The 21,902-nt window shown below is 56.8% G+C and overlaps 1 protein-coding gene across 2 annotated transcripts; it reads left to right on the forward strand.

Annotated features, from left to right (window-relative positions):
* Nucleotides 1-5,711: 5,711 nt before the first annotated feature.
* Nucleotides 5,712-21,521, forward strand: SLC7A10 (solute carrier family 7 member 10). 2 transcript variants are annotated; one of them, XM_043436406.1, is made up of 11 exons: nucleotides 5,712-6,029; nucleotides 15,068-15,272; nucleotides 17,376-17,527; nucleotides 18,017-18,142; nucleotides 18,214-18,367; nucleotides 19,088-19,211; nucleotides 19,299-19,402; nucleotides 19,752-19,848; nucleotides 20,037-20,186; nucleotides 20,765-20,942; nucleotides 21,227-21,521. In XM_043436406.1, the coding sequence occupies exons 1-11, from the start codon at nucleotides 5,882-5,884 to the stop codon at nucleotides 21,412-21,414; spliced, it is 1,626 nt and encodes a 541-aa protein (XP_043292341.1). In that variant the 5' UTR covers nucleotides 5,712-5,881; the 3' UTR covers nucleotides 21,415-21,521. The 2 variants fall into 2 exon arrangements, with proteins under 2 accessions (XP_043292341.1, XP_043292342.1); XM_043436407.1 differs by having other exon boundaries at nucleotides 5,718-6,029; nucleotides 21,177-21,521.
* The last annotated feature ends 381 nt before the right edge of the window (nucleotides 21,522-21,902 follow it).

Genomic DNA, 21,902 nt, shown 5'->3' on the forward strand with positions numbered 1-21,902 from the left:
AAAAAGAACTGGCCCAAGGGACACCCCAACTCAGATCCTGTCCCATCCAGGGATGCTGCAAAAGACATGTTTAATGTCCTATTCTTATTCAAGTGAGCACAACCGACATATAAAATATTGCATACATCCTAAGTGTTTTGCTTGACGAATTTTCACAAACTGAACATATTCATACAACCAGCACCCAGATCAAGAAACAGAACACAAACAACACCCCAGATTCCCTCCCTTGCCCCTCGCCAGTTACCACCTCCAAGGCACCTCTGTCTTAACTTATAACATCATACATTAGTTTTGCTGAGAATGTTATGTCATCAGCTTCTTTTGTTCAATATTATGTCCATAAGATTTATCCAGGTTGGGGCATAGTAGTAATTTGTTCATTTCCTTCGGGTACAGGACTCCAGGATTTGAATGTACTCTGACATATTTATCCATGCTACTAATAATGGTTTCCTGTTTGGGGCTACTGCGAAGAGGGCTGTTATAAATAGTGTTAAAGGGACTTTCCTGGTGGCCCAGTGGTTAAGACTCCACTTCTGCTGCAGGGGGCACAGGTTCTATCCCTGAACAGAGAAGATTCTGCATGCCCCACAGCATGGTCAAAAAATAAACAATAAAACAGTTAGTTCTTTTAAAAATAATAACAACATTATAAACATCTTGCAGTGCAGTTGTATCTTTGTTTCTGAAAGGTCCCTGGGAGTGTATCTTTGCCTGGGCTCTCCAGAAATAGAACCTGAGGCAAAAGCTTAGGTGGTACTTCTTAACCAGAGTGTGAAATCACAGGGAATCAAGAGTGAGGGTAGAGACTCCCCTGGTGGGCCAGTGCTTAAGAATCCACCTTGCAATGCATGGGGTGTCGATTGTAAGATACCACATGCCTCTCGGCCAAAACATAAAACAGAAGTAATACTGTAACAAATTCAATAAAGACTTAAAAACGAGGGACTTCCGAGCCGGTCCAGTGGTTAAGAACCCACCTTGCAATGAAGGGATGTGGGTTTGATCCCTGGTTGGGGAACTAAGATCCCAGATGCCGTGCAGCAACTAAGCCTGCTCTCTGCAACTACAAAATCCACGCACTGCAATGAAAGATCCCGTATGATGCAACGAAAATCCTGCGTGCCACAACTAATACACAGCCAAACATAGTTTAAGAAGAAAAAAAAAAAAAGACTGAGGGGAAGGGAAGTGAGGCAGGGAAGACAAGAGAGCCAATATGAGGGTGAGTTTCTGAACTGGCCACAACTTGCCAAAAGCATCTGATTGCTGGGCCGGTGGGACCCTCTTGCAAGAGGCTTTCTAACGAACAGGACTCATGACAGTCCATCCAGGATGAGGAATGGCGGAGAATTTGTCCACTGGTTACCACCTGCCATCATCAGAAGTTAGGCCCAAGTATGTTAACTCCTCTGCATTTTTGGTTACAAATGTGTGGGTACTGGTTTCAACCCTCATGGTCTCAGACCTCAAGGGATAGCAGAGAAGACCTGGGTGGGGGTAAGCGTGATGGGAAGTATCAGCAGGTTGTACTTGAAAAGGAAAAGAGAGTAGCCAAGGCCTTCCCAGCAAGGTGAGGCTGGAGGACCTGAGGTGGAAGCTGGCAGGTCTGATACAGAATGGAGATGCTGGGCCTTAGGGCCTTAGTGCCTGCGTGCATGGGCAGTCAGTCGCGTCTGACGGTTTGTGACCCCAGGGATTGCGGCCCACCAGACTCCTCTGTCCATGGAATAACACAGTGGATTACCACTTCCTTCTGCCGGGGATCTTCCCAACCCAGGGATGGAACGAACCTACGGCTCTTGTGTCTCCTGCATTGGCAGGCAGATTCTTTACCAGCTGAGCCACCGGGGAAGCCCATAGCAGTTTAGAAATACTGCCAAATAGGCTTCCAAGCTGGTGTACCAAGGCACACTCCCTCCACATCCTTGGCGACAGTGGTGTTTACTATTACGCACTCTGGTGGACATGCAGTGGTAGCTCATTCTGGTTTTAAATTTGCATTTCCCTGATGACTAATGAGGCTGAACACCTGTTCAAGAGTTTACCAGCCATTTGGACATCCTCCCTCGTGAAGCACCTACTTAAAGTCTTTTTTCCTACTAATCTGTAGTTTCTGTATTTTTAAGATACAAGTCCCTTATCGGATATATGTACTGAAATAACTTCTCTCAAAGGTGGCTTACTTTTCCCTCCCTTAGTCATGCCTTTTGATTAACAGAAGTTTGTATTTTTAATGGAGTCAAATATATCACTTCTTTATTGATCGTGCTTTTTGTGTCCTGGGTAAGGCAATGAATCTATTCTTTCCCCTAAGTCTTCTTTTAGCAGCCTGGTTGTTTTACCTTTCATGAGTTCATTTAGCTTTCATGGGCACATCCATGGACTTGGTTTTAGGGTACAGTGCAAGGCAGAGATGAAGGGGTTGTTTGTTTGTTTTCCAATATGGATACTTTACTGATTCAGCACCATTTACTGAAATGTCTGTCCCACTTCTCTCCCCTGCTCTGTGATGTCAGCTTTGTGGGAACAAAACAGGAATCCAAAAATGAATGAGTCTATTTCTCATTTTCTATTCTGTTCCTAGTTGATTTGTTTATCCTTGCACCTGTCTTCCTAACTGCAGTGTAAGTCCTCCAGCTTTGTTCTTCTTCACCTATGTTTTAGAATCAGCCACTTTGCTAAATTACCTGATTAACCTTAAGTTATAAACATAAATGTTTTCTATAATATAAATGTTTTTGGATTTGCTATCCAACAGTGTTACATAAAAATGACAGTTGTATGGTTTCCTTTCCTATCTTCATACCTTTTTTATTCTTTTCAGATTGGCTTCTTTCACTTAATAACATGCATTTAAGTTTTCTCCATGTCTTTTCATGGCTTGATAGTGCATTTCTTTTTAGTGCTAAGTATTCTTCTCTTAAGGGCTTCCCTGGTGGTTCAGACAGTAAAGAATCTGCCTACAGTGCAGGAGACTTGGGTTGGGAAGATTTCCTGGAGAAAGGCATGGAAACCCACTCCAGTATTCTTGCCTGGAGAATCCTATTGACATAGGAGCCTGGTGGGCTACAGTCCACAGGGTCGCAAAGAGTCAGACATGACTGAGTGACTAAGCATAGCACACATTATTCTATCATCCTAAACTGTGGATGTGCCACAATTTATTTATCCATTCACCTACTGAAGGACATCTAGATTACTTCCAAGTATTGACAATTCTGAATAAAGCTGCTATAAACATCCATGTGAAGATTTTTGTGTGGACGTGAGTTTTCAACTCCTTTGGGTAAATACCAAGGAGCACGATTGCTGGGTTGTATGATTAAGAGTATGTTAGTTTTTAAAAAACTGACAATCTTCCAAAGTGGCTGTACCATTTTGCACTCCCACCAGCAACCAGTAAGAGTTACTGTAGCTATACATCCTCGACAGCATTTGGTGTTGTATTTCAGATTTTTGTCACTAAAAGGTTGTGTCTTATCACTTCTTTTTCTTGCCTTATTGCACTGGGAGGACCACCAGCCCAGTACCGTATAGGAAAGAGTGCTAACCGGCATTCCTTCTCCTCTCCAGTCTCAGTGGGAAAGCAATCATTTCACCATTGAGCACGAAGTTACTGTAAGGGTTTTGCTTGTTGTTTTCTGTTTCTTGGAGGGTTTGGCGGTTTGGTAAGATACATCTATCAGATTGAGAAAGCTCCTTACTATTTCTAATGTGCTAAGAGTTTTTGGTTTGCTTAAATGGTGGAAGACTGTTTTCTGAACCTTTTGAGAACATCCTGTGAGTTTCCTATTTTTTCCTCCTGTTAAAGTGGGGCCTTACATACCCCTTGTCATTTGGATGGTAAACCAATCTTGCCAACATTTTTTCCCATCAGGGTTTGCAAGTTCTGCTGTATTCCACTAAAATGACCTCCTGAACCGTGGGCCTGGAAAACAAAATGCAAATTCCATCCTGCGCAGTGCCCTAGGGTCACCCCCCTCCCCCCACCTCCTGAAACATCGACTCCACGTTTCAAGGACCATGAGAAGCTCACCTTGGAAAACCACAGGCCCCTGGCCCGTGAGGCTCATGCCAACCCCGGAGGGACCCAATCCCAACAGACCTTATCGTTCCAAGGGCAGCTGGGTGCGGAGAGTCGAACAGGTCAGACCCCAGCCCCCATCACCCGCGACAATTAAAGAATCCCCAGAGCTCGCGCCGCTTGCCCTCACTCCACCACCCGCGCGAGGCTCCTTTAAGAGAGTCCGCGCTGAACGCGTCTCTGGGGCGGGAGGCGGAGGGCGCCAAGAATGCGGGACTCCGACGGGAGCGCGAGGGCTGAAGCCCCGCCGGAGGCCTCCCCCTACGCGTCCCGCCAGGGTCGTCCCACTCCTACTCCCAGGTCCCCACCCTCAGCTTCGAAGGGCCCCCTCGCTTGCAACCCCGGTGCACCGCCGCGCTCGCACCTCGATGCTCGGCGCGCAGTCCAGCCCCGGGCCCAGAATCCGCCCCACCCCCGTCCGCCCGTCGGAGGCCGCGGGCTGGGGGAACACTGGTCGCTCGGCGCGGCCTCATCCACATGCAGGGGGCAGCGCGTCGCGGCGGCCGCCAGAAAGGGACAAAGGCTGTTCCGCCGCCGGCCGCACCGTGCCAGACTCTCCCCTCCCGCCGCCCTGGTGGCCCCCGACGCGGCCCCCCTCGTGTCTGCTCCGCCGGGCCCGGCTACACAGTCCTGACGGCTTCCAGGAGGAGGAGGCGGCGGCAACCTCTCTTGGACCCTGCACACCCGACCCCCCGCTTGTAACCCCAGAGGCCAGGGCCCCCTTCTCAGCGTCTTCGGGGCAGTTGAGGGGGCCTCGTCTCCTGGTGCGGGCTGGACTGCGCGGGGCCTTCCCCAGAGACCCGAGTTCTGGTGCACCAGCCCGAATTCTCACCTGTGGCCAGGCGCCTGCGGGTAGAACCTGCCAGGCTCCGCGCAGAGCCGGGCTGGGCGGGAGAGCGAGGGAAGGTGGGGTTTTGAGCCGAAGCCCTTCCAGGTCCCCCACAACGCACTGGGTCCCCTCAGGATGACCATTGAGGGCTCCAGAGTCTTCACCCCGACCCAGTCTCCCCAGACGTTTGATGGCGTGGGCTTAGGGTCTCCTGACCCCTTCGAGGGGATCCCGGACACAACCTTTACCCCTCGGAAAACTGTAGCTCCTACACCCTCCACTCAGCGTCTGGAGGCCAAGGCGGCATGGGGAAGGGTTTGCGCCCCGGCGCGAGCCACTCGGTCTGTGAGCTGCCTTTACTATCCCGGGAGCTCAGCTTCCACCCGGAGAATGGGCCCAACCTCCATCCCTCTCCTGGCACTTGCGCTCTAGGGACCCGTGCCAGGATTTAAGGGGTCCGGCCGCGCTGGCGCACAGTGGATCTCAGCACACAGACGGCTACGATGTTGGCCAGCTTCCTTCAGTCTCCTTGAGGGCAGGGACAGTCCTGCCTTTGAGCCCTGCTCCCCTACCCCCACCCCAGGAATGGTTGTAACTCAGGCAGCGGGAAGACCCACTTCTTAAGCCTTCTTGGGTCTGGGAAGTTCTTCCTAAGTCTGCCCCAAGTTCTCTCCTTCCTTCCAGGCCCGGGTTGGGATGGGGAGAGCCACGGGGAGTGGTGGGGGGGAGTTCCCTTTAAGGCAGGTGGGGGAGGGGGCTGCCGGCCGGTCTTCCTTCCGCCCCTCCCTGGCCCCGGCCGCCGGGGCTCAGGGCCCGGGCCCCGCGCCCGCGCATGCGCCCGCCTGTGGGCGCTGTCCCGGCTGCGAGGGCGGCGCGCACCGACAGCCGGACGGACGGACGGACAGGCGGCCGGTCGGACCGACGGGGTAGCGCGGGGAGCGCGGACGCGGCGGGACAGCGACATGGCCGGCCACACGCAGCCGAGCGGGCGCGGGAACCCGGGCCCTGCGCCCTCGCCCTCCCCCGGCCGGGGTCCCGGCCCGGGCGCCTCGGAGCGGGTGGCGCTCAAGAAGGAGATCGGGCTGGTGAGCGCCTGTACCATCATCATCGGTGAGCGGGACCGGGGCGGGCGGGTGCCTGGGGCGGTGAGGCCTGAGGCGGACAGCGGCTTGGGACAAGGAGCACCCCTCTCCGGGTGCGCCTAGCGGTCCGCGACGGTGGACCATGGATGAAGGATGCACGCCCGCGGCACATGCGGCGTCTCCCCTCACACAGCAGCCGCAGAGTTCGCAAGTGCCCGGAACTTCTGCGCTCGAACGAGGTGCAGGTCCCATCCACTGCTGGAATCCTCCTGCTGTCCTTATTTCTTTACTCTAAACTTCTGCAGGGCAGTTACCCTCAGTCATCATCTCTAACATGTGGTCCTGCCTTGAGAGCCGGAGCCTTGCCAAGTGTGCGGACTCTGTAAGCTGGCCTTCTGCTAAGACCCCCAAGTTCTGGGTCTTGTTGCTCGAGCAGAGTTCCTCCGGTGTGCAGAGTCCAGGTGCCATACGGTGTGATTTATTCTTCCAAAACAGGAGGGACTGTGGGTAGCCTGGACAGGTAGAACCAGCCCAGAGTGGAAATGGGTTCAGAGTATGTAATTAGTGCCAAGATTGGCAGCTGGACCCTGGCGCAGGGGGCAGAGCAGCAGTGATGGCTAAGTTGGGGTGGGCAGACCCCACCTGCAGAGAGGCTTCCTGGGCTGGGACCCCACTTCTGTCCTCTGGCCCAGCTTCCCCACCTGAGAATGAGCGCATACATCCTGCCCCCATATGGGGACTTCTGGGGAGGCAGAGGGCTCAGGGCCCAGTGAAAACAGTGGTGGGATTTTCCTCCTTCTGTCCCAAGTGGTGAACAATGACACCTCAGGAAGTGGCTAACCCAGACCTGTGCCTGTGTCCACACAAGGTGCCCCAGACACCCTTGTGGGAAGAGTCTGTTCCATCTCCAGTGCCCCAAGGGACAAGGACTGGAAGGATGAATGGAATGGACTTTGACTGCTCTCCCTTTATCACCCGCTCATTCTTCCCATCCCCAGTCAGTGGGAGCTGCTTGTTCATCCTCAGATCCCTGGAGATGGAAAAAGTTGGGGGCTCAGGAGGACAGTCTGGGGTCTTCACTTCCTCTTCATCTGCCCCCCCCCACCCCCCACACTGGAGCTCCTGAGCCAAGGCTGGGGTCTAGCTCTTGGTCAACCCCCACACTCACACTGAGAGTTGCCCCAGGACGCAGCCCCTGTGCAGGTACCGCTCTGACTCACCCCCCTTGCACCTGGAAAGGTATCTTCTAGGAGCTGATCCTGATCTGGTCTGGAGCCCTGCTTGACCTCAAGTGCCCCTGCCCATCTGCTGGGAGGACAGGCTCCTTCCAGGGATTCAGTCAGGGTACTGGCTTGAGCTTTGCCCTGATCCACACCCTCTCCAGGAGCTGTGCCCCCAGAAAGAGGAAACCCACACATCATGGGTGGACCAGGGGGTCCAGAGGCTGGCCAGCTACAGTGCCCAGAAGGGGCAGAGAGAGATGTGATTCTTCTGGGCTGCCTCAGCTAAACCCAGCATCCTCAAGCATAGACCTACTCTGCCTTCTCCCCATATCCCATCCCCACTCCCCTAAGTCAGGCAGAGGCTGCTGGCTCATTTCGCCTCCCGAGAATGCCCTGGTGGTGATGGTGGGAGAAGATGAGGCTAACTCAGTAGGAGTTTTTCTGTGCAACACAGGTCTGCCCTCACAGCTTCCCCACCTTTCTTGCCATTTTTGCTGTTCCAGGGCCACTGTTCCCTTGGCCTTAGGCCTTGAAGACTGAACTGGGGTTTAGGAGTGACTTAGCCAAGGGTGGCAGACTCAAAAACAGAGCCCAGATGATCTGACTGCAGCCCAGGACACTCAGGGGTGGTCCTATAACCCTACTTGGGGAGTTGTGAAGAGTTTCAGCAAGCAGGAGGCTAGACTGGGCAGAAAACAGACAAGGGGAGAATGGACCTATTCCAGAAGGTGAAAGACAAGGCAGGTGTGGGCTGAATCACTGCACTACCATCTCCCACCTGATACCGTGAAGGTCCCCCTCTTCACTGTTCCAGGGGCCCCATCTCCCACATCTTATCCCACTTTCCTGCTCTGGGGAGCCTGGTCAGAGTGAAGAATGTCTGCAAAGTATCCTATTTTAGCCTAAAAAGTCTTGAGAACTTTATAGCCTTCTTCATAATCTTTCTTGTTTATTAGCAGCTACTCTTCTTATCTCCAAAACTTCCAAATAAACTCTCCCAGAAGAACCTGTAATTCTCTCCCCTTGCAGCCCCTCCCTCAGGCTGAGTAGGGCTTTGGGCTGGAAAAAGACTCCACCTAAAATGTGCTTAGGACCGCTGAAGGAAGCACAGCTGGAGAGAAATGAGCCAGCCTGGAGGAAAGAGTCCTCTGGGGCCGGAGCTGTGCAAGACATCACTACATCCATCTATTCAGAAAAACACGCCTGGCTACATTATGAAAACACAGTCTCCCTTTATCTCACATGATTGCCCACCTTGCAAGATGGGAATTTTCATACCCACTTTATAGATATAGAAACTGCTCTTGAAAGTTAAATGATGCTGCTGCAAGGGGTGGACTTGATATTTGGAACTAGAATTGGACTCCTCTCCCAGGCCAGCATGCTTCTTCACGCTGCTCTGGTGCAGGGCAAAATCGGAGCCAGATTCAGAGCCCATGATAGGGGAAGGTTGAGGATTAAGCTGGGAGCTCATCCAACCAAGATTTACTGAACTCCTCACTCTACTATAAATAGACAAACAGGTGGATAGAGAAATCTCCTGTGACTCCTCACCCTCACCCAAGGCTGTATGTACAGGATTCCTTGTCCTGACTCAGGGACCACAAACAGCTACCTCCCCAGTTCATGCCCAAGGAGGGACTGTGCCCAGGTTCAGGAGAGTGAGAATCACCTGGGTCTGCTGACCAGGCTGTCCTGGCCTCCACTGTCTCCCTTTGACTCAAATATCCAGACTATGTTTCTGGATCAGGCTCAAGTGTATTCTGGGACTCTGGGGTCTCCTTTGTGAACCCCATCTCCTTAGGAGCCAGTACCTATGCATCCAGCCGTGGCCGGGTCCCTCCATTGTCTCCAGGGCTGGAGATTCTGGGCTGCTCAGGATAGCCCTCTTCAGAACCCTTGCCCACCAGCCTGTCTTTGCTTCACCATAGCCCCAATTTGCAGATGAGGGAAGTAGAGAGCTGAGGCTGCCCCCAGCCCGGGGTCAGATGCTTTTGGTGTCCTCTGGAACGCCCTTGGGGGCTGAGGCAGCTCCAGCTCCAGTCAAAGAGCAAACAAGATAAAGCAGCTGAATGTTTAGCTGACGGGGTCATGATTAAGTGCTAAGGTGAGAAGATGATAGAGAGAGGTTTGTAGATAGGAGATGAGTCAGGCATGGGATGGGGTCCAGTCTGTGTGGGTCTTGCAGCCACAGTAAGGACCTTGCCTCTTTTTCTTTGTCAGATGGGAGCCCGAGGAGGGCTTTGAGCAGAAGAGGGATGGTGTGGGGTGGAATAGGATGGAATGGAACAGGATGGCATGGCATGACATGGCCTGGGGCTTACTGTGGGGGAGAGGCTGCGGCAACAGGGGCTGAAGTCGGAAGCCCAGTCAGGAGTCACCCGGGTAAGAGATAATGGTGATGGACAGCAGGGTGATGCTAATGGAGGTGCTGAGAGGAGGTTCAGTCCTGGGCATGTCTGGAAGATTGAGCCAAAGGACTTGTGATGAACTGGATGAAAGATGTGGCCAAGTAGAGTCTAGGTGGTAGCGAGTTGGGGCCTGAGCAGCTGGGGGCCTGGTTTGCCATTCACTGATCTTGAAAGACTGTGAGATGAGCAGGTCCAGGGAAGAGAGTTCATTCCTTCTGCTCATCACTCTCTCAAAAGGAAAGTGGGTCAGTCTGGTGGTACACACTGGCCGATTGGCAATTTCAGGCATGTCTTGGAAATGTCCCCGCTCACCTCTCTGGAGTTCTGCCATGACTAAAGTGGGCACTTGTGTCCCCCAGAGGGCTGCCTGACATGTGCTCACCACCAGGACACTGGGAGGCAGAGGCTTCACCCAGAGCAATAGCAAGGCCCCCAAAGCAGGGCTCTGGCTGCTGACCCCAGGGTGTTGAGGTCCCAAGGGGCTCAAGTCTCCATAGGCCAGCTTGGGTGGCTGGGTGTCTCCAAAGTAGACGGCAATAGGGGCTACCCTTAAACACTTCCCAGGACCTCTGAGGTAGCAGACGGAATGAGTACAGACCCACATCACTCCCTCATCTCCCCATCTTACAGATAAGAAGGTTCAGAGAGTGAAGCACCTTGTCCACAGCCCCCCACCATGAGGGAGCTAGAGTTTGAATTCAGATTTAGGGGTTCTCAACCAGTCATTGGCCCAGCCTACAGTCCCAGGACACTTGGGGCTTACCAGCGGGAATTTTGAGTTCTTCCCTAGAAATCTCACGGGTCACATCCTAATGGGGAGGTGCTGGGACTCATTGCCCAGTGTAAGGGAAGGAGGCCTGGCCCATGGCCAGTCCCTGACAGGGCCCAGGAGCCCGGGAGCTGCTCTCTGTCGGGCCAGCAGGCCAGTGCGGGAGGAGGAAGCCCTGTCATAGCCATCTCACTGAAAAGGCAGGCGTGTGTAAGAGGACCTAGGCCCTAGGGGTTCCCTGTCCTTTCAGGGGGCTCAAACTCCTCATCTCAGCAGGTCAGGGCATAGTCCCTGCCCTCTGGGAATGCAGGGTCCACCCAGGATGGCAAATAAAGTAATCACTTCCTGGCCATCCTCCAGGTACCATGGGAAAGAAGGAGGAGCCATATTATAGAGATCATGGTGGGAGATCAGGGATGGCTTCCTGGAGGTGGCATTGCTTCTCGGAGGCCAGTGAGCTGGGAAGAGACCTGCCACAGGGGAGGACAGAGGGCCCCGAGCAGACCGTGTTTCCTCTGGCAGCTATGCAAGACACATCCATCCTGCCCAGCAGTACCTCTGCCAAAGTCAGGGTTGCCCCAGCCCTCTGCTGCCCCCCAAGCCCCATGGCCCTTCCTGGCAGAAGGGGAAACTGAGGCTTAAAGGGGGCAGCACAGGCCTGAGGTCACACAGCTGACTCCTGTTTTGGGGATGGGGTGGGGGGTGACAGAACCTCCCTGACCCCTCCCTGAATCAGACTCTGCACATTCCCCCCACACACACCCAGGACAGCCAGCCCCTTCCACCGGCACGACCTTCGCGGTCTACCCCGGCGACCTCCATAGTCGGCCACTGCCTCCCAGAAATAGGTCAGCACGCACTGCGGCAGCCGGGGGAACAATGGCCCTTTCTTCATTCCTCCACGGAGCCGGGTAAGCCCCATCAGGCCAAACATCTTAATGTGATAAAAACCACCCAGCTCGGGCTGAGGGAGGAGGGCCGGAGGGGGGCCCCCTGGTGGGGGGACTCATCCTCACCACCCTCCTGGGAGCTCTAGCCCCACTGAGGACCCTCAGGGACCACAGAGCAGCCGTCCCATTGGGTGGATGGGAAAGTGGAGGCCTCGGAACACACATTCCTCCAGCCCACGGTCAGTGAGACACCTGACCAGGTGCTCAGCAGTATCTCCCAGCCCATCCTACCTTCCATGGTCCCTGCCCTTCCTCCACCTCCTCCAGAGCAGGGTCCCCCGAAGGTTGGACTTGTCCACTGTGCTTAGTCACTCAGTCGTGTCCAATTCTTTGCAACCATGAGCCATACCCTGCCAGGCTCCTCTGTCCATGGGGAGTCTCCAGGCCAGAATACTGGAGTGGGTTGCCATGCCCTCCTCCAGGGGGTCTTCCCAACCCAGGGATTGAACCCAGGTCTTCCGCATTGCAGGGGGATTCTTTACCATCTGAGCCACCAGGGAAGCCAATGAATACTGGAGTGGGTAGCCTATCCCTTCTCCAGGGGCTCTTCCCAACCCAGGAATTGAACCGGGGTCTCCCACACTGCAGGTGGATTCTTGACCAGCTGAGCTACCAGGAAGCCCAGATTTGTCCACTGCTGTTCACCAAATCTGGCAGAGCTGATTCTGCCAGGCCTGAACATGGGGGCTGAGAAGGGAGGCCTGGACCCACCACCACCAGGAGCGATAGGCAGGCATCCCTTCTGGCTCTGTGGTCCCTTCTCCACACCCCTAATCATCCACTTCTGGAGGCGCCCCCCTCAGCAACATCCCTCCTCCTTGCCCTCTGGCCCTCACCTAGCCCTTTTGCTCCTTGCATAGCCCCGTCCCACCCACATGGTACCAAGAGCAGCCAGTGGACCTCGAATGGGGTTTTCTGACACCTTCCAGCGCAGACCCAGGGCAGAGACTGGAGGATGTCCAGGCCTGGAGGAAGAGGGCCCCAAAGACCTCAGAGACACCTGCTGGCACACGTGTCCCTTTGAGCCACGTGGGGAGAAATCCTGCACTGTAGCCTGAGGCCACGTGTCTAAAACAACAGCAATCTCCACCCCCCGCCCATCCCCCAGTTCCCAGCATCCAAGTCTCCAGCCAGTGGGCAACAACTAGTGATATGTCCCTTTCAGATCCCAGCCTTGGGAGAGGAGGTGCCAGGTGTGGCTTCCCCCAGGGCTACCCTGGTAAGGCCCTGTCAGACTGAACTGTGCAGGGAGGTGGGGGTCCCCACGGGGGGGTGGGGGTGGGGGGGCGCGTGGCTCAGGGCCCTGGATGCACCCAGCTCCTTCCAAGGCCACCCAACCCCCGCTGGCTTCCAACCTCCCTGGCTTTTGGCAAATCCTGCTCCACCAGATCCTGAGAACAGAGGCTCTACTACCAGACAGAGTGAACTCAAAGACCCTTTAGAAACCCGAGAGCCCACCGAGGCCCTGGGCCCCATGGTGGATGAAGGAGGTGGCCCTTCTCCCCCTGGAAGCGAGCTGAGGACACAGCCTACCTGGGGGCAGGCTGGGAGACAGGAATTCTTTCCTCCTTATCTGGATGTATTTAGGGCTCCGGGGATGTGACTGGAAAGCCAAGCGGGGCATCGTGGCTGTCCAGACTAGAAATCTGTGTCGACCGGGTGGAGGTGGGGTAGGACTGTGGACAGGGAGTCCATGCAGATGGGCGGCCCCAGCTGTGTCCTCGTCCAGACCCGCCTGTGGGCCCTGCAGGTGGAACCAGCAGACTCTGCCCTCATGGTCGTGCGCTCCCCACATCGGCCCGGCAGGTGGGGCCGTCTGTGGAGGGGCTGAGGCCCAGGTCCCAGGAGTGTTACATTTTTATTCATGTGGCCTGTGGGTGTGTACATGCTTGCGTGCTCAGTCATATTTGACTCTTTGCAACAGCTTGGACTCCAGCCCACCAGGCTCCTCTGTCCATGGGATTTCCCAGGCAAGAATGCTGGAGTGGGTTGCCAGGGGATCTCCAGGGGATCTTCCTGATCCAGGGATCGAACCTGTGTCTCCTGCATTGGTGGGCGGGTTCTTTACCAGCTGAGCCACCACGGAAGCCCATGCCTTGTGGGTTCTGGGGTTGTCTCCTCTTGGGCAGCCCCTAGTGTACATCACCAGTGATGTGACTGGGTTCATTAGCACAGATGATGAGGCCAAGGTCACCCAGAACATTATCCTCTTTGCCCTAACTGCCAGGGAGTTCAGGGTTAAGTGGGCGCTCAGCATTTTGCTCATTCTGGGAGCCTGCTCTGCAGCCCGCAGCTTGGCTCTCTGAGGGTCTCCCATTGTTCTGCTCCCAGACCCCATGAGTCAACAGAGTCCCACCCTGACCTGCGCCCGTCCTTCCAAGAGAGTTGGCCCAGGGGCAGGCCAGACTTTGAGACCCATGACCTGCCAGATTCCACTGGCACCCAAACCTAGAATGCCAACCACCCCCGCTGCTCCTGCCCAGAGTCCCCTTCTGGGAGGGCCGAGTGAAGATGGCTGCCCCCACTTCACAGATGAGAACCTTGGTCCCTCACATCGGGGCACGGGTGCCATTTGGGACCTCAGGCCATTCACTCATCCCATAATTTGCACAACAGATGTGTATTGACCACCTACTATGTGCTGGAGGCCCCAGATAAGGTTTCAGACAGTACACACAGAATCACCCAAAGATGCAAAGAACATCTGGATGCAGCTGTGAATGAGCTGAGGCTTCCCATACAGTACTTCACTGAATCCTCACAACAGCCCTGTTGTGCAGGCAGAACTCGAGAGGTGACCTGCGCTAGGAGAGATTCCTGGCTTTCTGAGCCTCCGCCAGGATTTCCCACTGTGGTCCTGGGATTTGAGCAGTAATTCCTGTTTGCAACCAGTGGGCTATTCCCAAGGGAGAGGCATCTGTGCCCAGACCCCAGGCTGAGCCAACTGAGTCCTGCCATCCCTGAAAATGCACCAGGTCCTCTCCCTCACCCCACTGCCCTTTGCCCAGAAGCTGAACCATTTTAAGAATACCAGGAAACCAGATCTCTTCTGAGTCTGTGTCCACAGTCTGGATCCTAGGTCAGGGAGGAGCCCAGCAGGCAAAGGGCTCTCTGACAGGGAAAGAGGAGATGGAAGATAAAGAGAGTATGGAGCAGGGTCTGGGGCTGTGAAGTGGGAGGAGGAGCCTTACCAGGTGGTCAAGGAGGGCTTCCTGGAGGAGGTGCCAGTCCCCAAGTCACTGTGAGTTTGGATTTCAGCCAATAAGAAAGTGGCAACAGTATCATGGTCAAGGTCTTGCTTTACAGAGGAAGGAGGTGACTGTAGGCTGACAAGCCTGGAGGCCTTGGCCAGGGTTGAGGGGCTGGGCTTGGGCCCTGTGGGGAGGCACCAGCGTGGCTGCCACTGCTTGGGCTTGGCCCACCTCATGGGACTGAGAGGCAGAGGAACTTGGAACAGGACTCATCTCTGGCAGGGAGCCTGTCTGGACAGACAAATGTGTCACTGCCCATGCCAGGGACTGGGGAGGGGAAATGAGGTGGCCAGAGTGGGGCTTGCAGGGTTTGAGCGGCCCGTGGCATCCACATGCCTCAAGGCCCACCTCCAGGGAGTAGCCCAAGCTCCCCTCCTCACTGCAGCATCTGGAGCTGCACAGAGAGGCCGGCCTGCTGGCAGCACCCCAGACCTGACGCCTCCCTCCCTTTCCCCACTACAGGAAACATCATTGGCTCGGGCATCTTCATCTCCCCCAAAGGGGTCTTAGAGCACTCTGGCTCCGTGGGTCTGGCCCTCTTCGTCTGGGTCCTGGGTGGAGGCATCACTGCCCTGGGCTCACTCTGCTACGCGGAGCTGGGAGTGGCCATCCCCAAGTCTGGCGGGGACTACGCCTATGTCACCGAGATCTTTGGGGGCCTGGCTGGGTAAGTGTGGGGCTCCAGCAGTTGGGGGTGGGGACAGCCTCTCCAGAACCGATGGCCTGCTGGGCCTCGAACCCCAGTATCCTCTTCTGCTTCTCACATCCTGGGGAGGTCATGGGAATGGGTGGAGGGAAGGAGGGAGTGTTGGATGGCCTTCTAAGGCCAGGGTGTGTGGGACCAAAGCCCATGCCACTCCAGCCAGACACTAGCTGGCCCCTTTTAAATAAGCCCCGCCTCCCTCCCAGGTGTTTACAGGTGAGAAGGGCCTTACTATGGAAACCTCTAGATGATGTCAGCATCCAGGCAAGCAGTGAGGGGCGTGATATTCCTATTAACGCTCTGCAAGAGCTTTCCTTTAAATAACTTCTACTGTTCCTTTAGTCACTGTGAATGTTAGCTAAGCGCCTGCTGCTTGCCGAGGGCCGGGACGCAGCGATAAAAGGGTCTGTCCCGGTGTTCAGGCTCCTTACAGTGCAGAAGGGAAACCCCTCAGATGTGATCAAGACCAGGAGGAGCCTTGCTCTGAAAATGTAAGAGGTAGCTGCCCAGTAGCCAAGAGAATAGCTGCCTACCACCCGGAGAAGGCTGCCAGAGAAAGCACGTTTGCGCTGAGGCTTGAAGGGGGAGGTGGGGTTTTTTTGGCTGACCAGTGAGGAAGGATGGGGCGCACGTACAGAGGGTGGTGGCCTGGGCGAGCTCAGGCTGTCTTCTGCAGCCAGAAGCGAGGTCACATCCACGGCAGACACCAGGGCTTGGCAGGGACGGGGCAGCCTATGGGTGGAGGGGAACCCAAGCTCTGTCTAGCTGAGCCATGCTGAAGTCCAGGAAGATTCCAGAACCATTTAGGAGTCTAAATCGGGGGGACGTGGTGGTCGGTGTGATATGAGGGAGGGGTGTAATGAGACTCCACTGATGGGCATTCCTGATTGGGAGGTAGAGACTTCAGGCTGGGAGTTGTCACTTGGATGGGGTCTTTGGCACACCCAGGAGACACTCAGTCAGGCCTTGGGTGGGGGATCTGGAGCACAGAGAAGTCTAGGCTGAAGAATTTAAAGCGTGGTTCTGAGCGATGTGGTCAGCGGCCTCTAAGAGGATGGGGCGTGGCGGGGCATGCACACCCCTCTGCGTGTGTCCGGGGGTGTTTTCCTCTGGGGAGGCGGTCCTCAAAGGGGCCTGGGACCCACAAAAGCAGAAGAATTGTGCTGTGTGGCTGGAATACTTGAGAAGATGGGAGAGGAGGGCCCAAGCCCCACCCCAGGGACACCTAACATCAAGTGGGTGGGTGGGTGGGTGGGCAGAGGGGAGCACCCAGTATGAGAGGGGGGCCAGGGAGCTAGGATGTCCCAGAAGTGAAAGGAGTGGGGCATGGGGGCGCTGTGTACAGCAAGGAGTAAAGAAGCAGGGCTGCAGAGCAAAAGCGAGGACCAAGAGGAAGCCATGGAGCTCGGCGCCCCAGAGGCCACTGGTATCCTTGGATAAGGCAGTGCCCACCCTCAAGGTGGGATGGACAGGGGGCCAGCACCACCCCCACGGACAGGCGCTGCCCTGGGTGCAGCCAGAGCCCCCAGGAACAGGTCACTGCTCCTGGTCATGGTTCCAGGTCACTCCCATGTGGGAGTGCAGAGGGGAGTTTCAGGCAGAAGGGACCTGAATCCTTCCCACCCTACCAGGGTGCTTTACAAGGTCCGGTCCCTTGGAGCTCACAGCTCAGAGTCAGCCATCTGTAGCCACAGGGCTCTGCCGGGGACTACTTCTGGAGCCAGGACTGGAGGTCCCAGGAGAGCCCAGCCCAGCTCAGGAACAGCCTGTGGCCTGGGACTTGGTGCTCTTAGAAGAGGGGTTGGTTCCCTAGTCTCTCTCCACGCCTGCCCAAAGGCAGCCCATAGCCGTGTGTGCTGAACAACCATCTCCGTTGAAACAGTTCATCAGCAGAGCAGAGACCTCGACAAGGTGGGCCCTGCCTCCCTGGACCGAAGCCGGCCTCTGGGCGCCCGCAGCAGCCCTGGGTACCAGGGCTCAGGGTGCAGCCCCGCTCCCCACACCTGGGCCCACTTGGCCGGGAGGGTCCCGAGAGGCCCGCCCCACTCGGGCCCTGGCTCATTCCAGCTTCCTGCTGCTCTGGAGCGCCGTGCTCATCATGTACCCCACCAGCCTGGCCGTCATCTCCATGACCTTCTCCAACTACGTGCTGCAGCCCGTGTTCCCCAACTGCATCCCGCCGGCCGCCGCTTCCCGTGCACTCTCCATGGCTTGCCTGAGTGAGTGCCTGTCGTGGGGGTGGGTAGGGCCTCTGTCCCCAGGGCCCACCCTGCAGGGTGGGACTTGGGGGTTTGTCTTTTGTGTTGTCGTTAAAAAAAATTTTTTTGTCCCTATGTGGACCATTTCTAAAGTCTTTATTAAATTTGTTGCAATAGTGTTTCTGTTTTATGCTTTGGCTTTTGGGCCTGGAGGCTTGTGGGATCGTAGCTCTCCACCCAGGGATCGAACCCACACCCCCTGCATTGGAAGGCAGAGTCTTAACCACTGGACCACTGGGGAAGTCCCCTGTGGGAGGACTTTGGGAGGGAGCATCCTGCCAGCTGCCAGCCCCCCATGAAGCTGGCCTCAGGGGGTGGGCTTTTGGTACTCTGGCTGCTGCACGGGACACCCTGTCCTGCAGCCGGGGTTGGACTTGGCCATGGCCCACCGTGAGGGGATCGGCCTCAGGTGCCTGCTCACCCACCTGCCCTCCTGTTCTTCCTCCCCAGTGCTCTTGACGTGGGTAAACAGCTTGAGCGTGCGCTGGGCCACGCGCATCCAGGACGTGTTCACCGGCGGGAAGCTGCTGGCCCTCTCACTCATCATTGGCGTGGGCTTTGTCCAGATCTTCCAAGGTAGGGCCGGGCGTGGGGCTGGGCGCAGGGCCGGGGAGACGGCGCTGACCCTTGGCCTCCGGACCCCCCAGGACACTTTGAGGAGCTGAGGCCCAGCAACGCCTTCGACTTCTGGATGACGCCGTCCGTGGGCCACCTGGCCCTGGCCTTCCTCCAGGGCTCCTTTGCCTTCAGCGGCTGGAACTTCCTCAACTACGTCACAGAGGAGCTGGTGGACCCTCGAAAGTGAGTAGGGCACCAGCCAATCCCTGGGAGGGGGTGGGAGAGGCGGCCTCCCCGCACAGGCCTGCGGTCACCTATGGCCGGCTGGGCTGGCCATCAGCCTGGCTGCACTGCTGATCCCCACGATCAGCTCTGGAAAGGCAGCTGGGAGGCCTGTGTTCCAGCCTGACCCTGCTCTGTATGGCTGTGGATGAGTCACGGCCCCTCGCTGGGTCTTGGAAACACTGAGTCTCATTGTCTCCCTGTAAACGGATCCAGTTATGTGCTTGGCCAAAAAATTACACATGTGCACACAACATGGTCCCTAGAAAAGAAGCAAATGGCTCTGTCTGATGCTCGGCTGGGACCTTGACAGTGAACAGTTACAGCTGGGGCTGGGGGGCAGGCGGTGCTGATGGGAGTCCCAGGGGACCCTGGCCTGTGGACTGAGCTCTAAGGACACTCTGAGGATCTTCAAAGCTGATTCTGGCTGTATGCAACGTTCTTTTCATGTGCCGACATTAGATCCGCCCCCTCCCCCAGGATATTAGTGGCTCCTCCTCCCACCAGGCTGTGCCAAGGCTGGGCTGCGGAGTGGTGGGGAGACAGACAGACAGATTGCAGGGCTGTCCTCTCCCCTGCCCCAGGGCCCCCCAGGAGATGGGCTCAAAGACCTGTACCACCCTGAGGCCCCACCCCAGCCCCCCAAGGACTGACACTGACACGCTCCACCACTGTCCCCAGGAACCTACCTCGTGCCATCTTCATCTCCATCCCCCTGGTGACCTTCGTGTACACCTTCACCAATGTCGCCTACTTCACTGCCATGTCCCCCCAGGAGCTGCTGGCCTCTAACGCCGTGGCCGTGGTGAGTGGGGGGCCCCCTGCCTGGTCCCTGGCTCCCGCCCGGCCCCCACCCCGCCTCACACTCTGCTTCTCTTCTGTGCCCACCCAGACCTTCGGGGAGAAGCTGCTGGGCTACTTTTCTTGGGTCATGCCTGTCTCTGTGGCACTTTCCACTTTCGGAGGGATCAATGGCTACCTTTTCACCTCCTCCAGGTGACTGGGCTGGAGGGAGGGTGGTCAGGGTGAGGCCAGGCAGCCGCCCTGGTGCACGGGAGCAGCGCTGGGGGCCAGAGGAAGGGAAATCCCACCTGGTGGAGCCCGCCTGAAGGTGGGACGAGGAACTCCCAGGGAACAGAGATCTGATCCCACTTCTGAGGAACAGGAAGCAGGAGGGAGGCAGGCTGGACGAAGGGAAAAACTGCCCGGTGGGGGCTGCTGGAGCAGGCGGTCAGAGGTGACAGCTCAAGAGGGCCATCAGGTCCAGAGCGGAGGTGGGGATCTGGCCGGCGGGGAGGCCCCGGGCCAGGCTCATGGCCCCCACCCATCCATCCCCACCCCCCAGATTGTGCTTCTCTGGAGCCCGAGAGGGGCACCTGCCCAGCCTGCTAGCCATGATCCACGTCAGACGCTGCACCCCTATTCCCGCCCTCCTCGTCTGTGTAAGTTGGGGGACCAGGCTGGCAGGGTGGGGAGCCAGGGCCCTTCAGCAGCCTGGGTGGTGGCAGGGGGTGAGGCCTGGCCCTGTGGGAGGGGAGGGCCAGGCTCACCGACGTCCTGGCCCGAGCTGGCCGGCCCAGGGCCGACAGGAGGCAGGTGGGAGCCAGCCCTCAGCCCGGTCCTCTCCCAGTGCGGGGCCACGGCGGTCATCATGCTCGTGGGAGACACATACACGCTCATCAACTATGTGTCCTTCATCAACTACCTCTGCTATGGTGTCACCATCCTGGGTCTGCTCGTGCTGCGCTGGAGGCGGCCGGCGCTCCACAGGCCCATCAAGGTGAGGCCGGGGAAGGACTGGCTGGCTCACTTGCCGGAAGTAGTCAGGGACACCCCTTTACCCAACTGGGCACCGGGGGCAGCGACGGCAGCAATGGGGAAGCCAGCCTTTGCCATGTGCCTGGCCCTGCCTGGGGCCCTGTGTGCACTGGCATATTCAGTCCTTAAGCAGCCCTGTGAGGAGGGTGCTGTGGATACTCCCACTTCATGGACAGGAAAATAAGGCTAAGACACGGTCACAGAGGATTCCACGAGCCCACACAAAACAGAAGCCCCAAAAGCGAGCTAAGAGAAAAGTCCTCCCATTTGCATATCAATCCGTGAGCTGGAGAAGTAAGTGCTCAGTGCCTGAAATGTGGAACACTGAAAATCATTCACCTCCAGCCAAGTGCGAGCGGCCAGTCCACATACAGTCGCTGTGGGGAGCTCAGAGCCGCTGAAGTTGACAAACCCTCAACAGTTGGGCCAGCTGGGCCCCTCAGGTCTCAGCTCCCAGGAAATGGTCCGAGACCCCCAGGGATGGGGGGTGGGCCGGAGAGCTTGGGGGTGTGTCCTGCACTGCCGCCTGCTGCCCCCCAGGTGAACCTCCTCGTCCCCGTGGCGTACTTGGTCTTCTGGGCATTCCTGCTGGTCTTCAGCTTCATCTCGGAGCCCATGGTGTGTGGGGTAGGCGTTATCATCATCCTCACGGGGGTGCCCGTCTTCTTCCTGGGAGCGTTCTGGAGAAGCAAACCAAAGTGTGTGCACAGACTCACAGGTGAGCTGGGCAGCTCCCCAGGGCCTGCAGTTAGGACCCTCTTTGGGGTTTGCCCTAGAGCGGGGATCTCCAGGCAGCCGAGGTGGCCACATGGGGCCCAGCCACCACCCGACGTCTGCCGATGGAGTGGCTCAAGTGTCCGGGTCCCACGTGCAGAGAGCAGCTCCCTGAGGACCCCTGTCCCACGGGGTCAGACCCCAGCGTCCATGTGTTGGTCTGTCTGTCTGTCCTCAGAGTCAGTGACACGCTGGGGCCAGGAGCTGTGTTTCGTGGTCTACCCCCAGGGCTCCCCAGAGGAGGAGGAAAATGGCCCCTGCCAGCCCTCCCCACTGCCTGCCACGGACAAGCCCTTGAAGACACAATGAGACATTTGTGGAGCCTGAAGCAGCTGTTTCTGTTTACATGTTGTTTATTGAGGAGGTGTTTTTGCAAAAAAAAAAAAAAATTTTTTTTTCCTGGGGAAAAATTCTGACTCTTAGAAGGGCTTGGTAAGGAAGCCCTGAAGATGTGGACTGGGTCCCCTGTCATCACTGCCCCACTAGCTTTTCCTGGAAAGATCTGTGAATAAAACAGGGCTGGTGATGCACCTGTCTCAGGAACTTGTTGGGTCCCCCTGGGTGGAGGGGCATGTGTGGAACTGGCTGGAGCAGGTGGCTCGGGAGGAGGCTCTTGACTTTTGGGGGTTCTGCTGCTTGAGCCAGACACTCCTTCTCTGGGGTTGGCTCCTTGGGGTCCGGGGCCAACCCTGCCCTACAGGGACGTGGAGGACTGAGAATTGGCTGGGTGTGCCCCTCTCCCCAAGACCCTGCTATAGGCTCAGCCACCCAGGAGAGCGTGGGGTCCCCGCCAGAACTGCCTTTCTTCCCATAAATCCCCATGGAGTGAGTGTCAGGACTCAATGGCCTGGCCTGGTTCACAGGTGGGGAAACGGGCTTTGAGACAGGATGGCATGGGTTTGGC

This window comes from Cervus canadensis, chromosome 18 (assembly GCF_019320065.1).
Source record: "Cervus canadensis isolate Bull #8, Minnesota chromosome 18, ASM1932006v1, whole genome shotgun sequence".
Taxonomy (NCBI): Eukaryota; Metazoa; Chordata; class Mammalia; order Artiodactyla; family Cervidae; genus Cervus; species Cervus canadensis.

Excerpts from the sequence above, each read along its gene's own strand:
- SLC7A10 (XM_043436406.1), top strand. The coding sequence starts at position 5,882 with ATGGCCGGCCACACGCAGCCGAGCGGGCGCGGGAACCCGGGCCCTGCG. Across the intron at positions 15,273-17,375 it reads ATCTTTGGGGGCCTGGCTGG|CTTCCTGCTGCTCTGGAGCG; the intron begins GTAAGTGTGGGG and ends GGCTCATTCCAG. Across the intron at positions 19,212-19,298 it reads CCTCTAACGCCGTGGCCGTG|ACCTTCGGGGAGAAGCTGCT; the intron begins GTGAGTGGGGGG and ends GTGCCCACCCAG.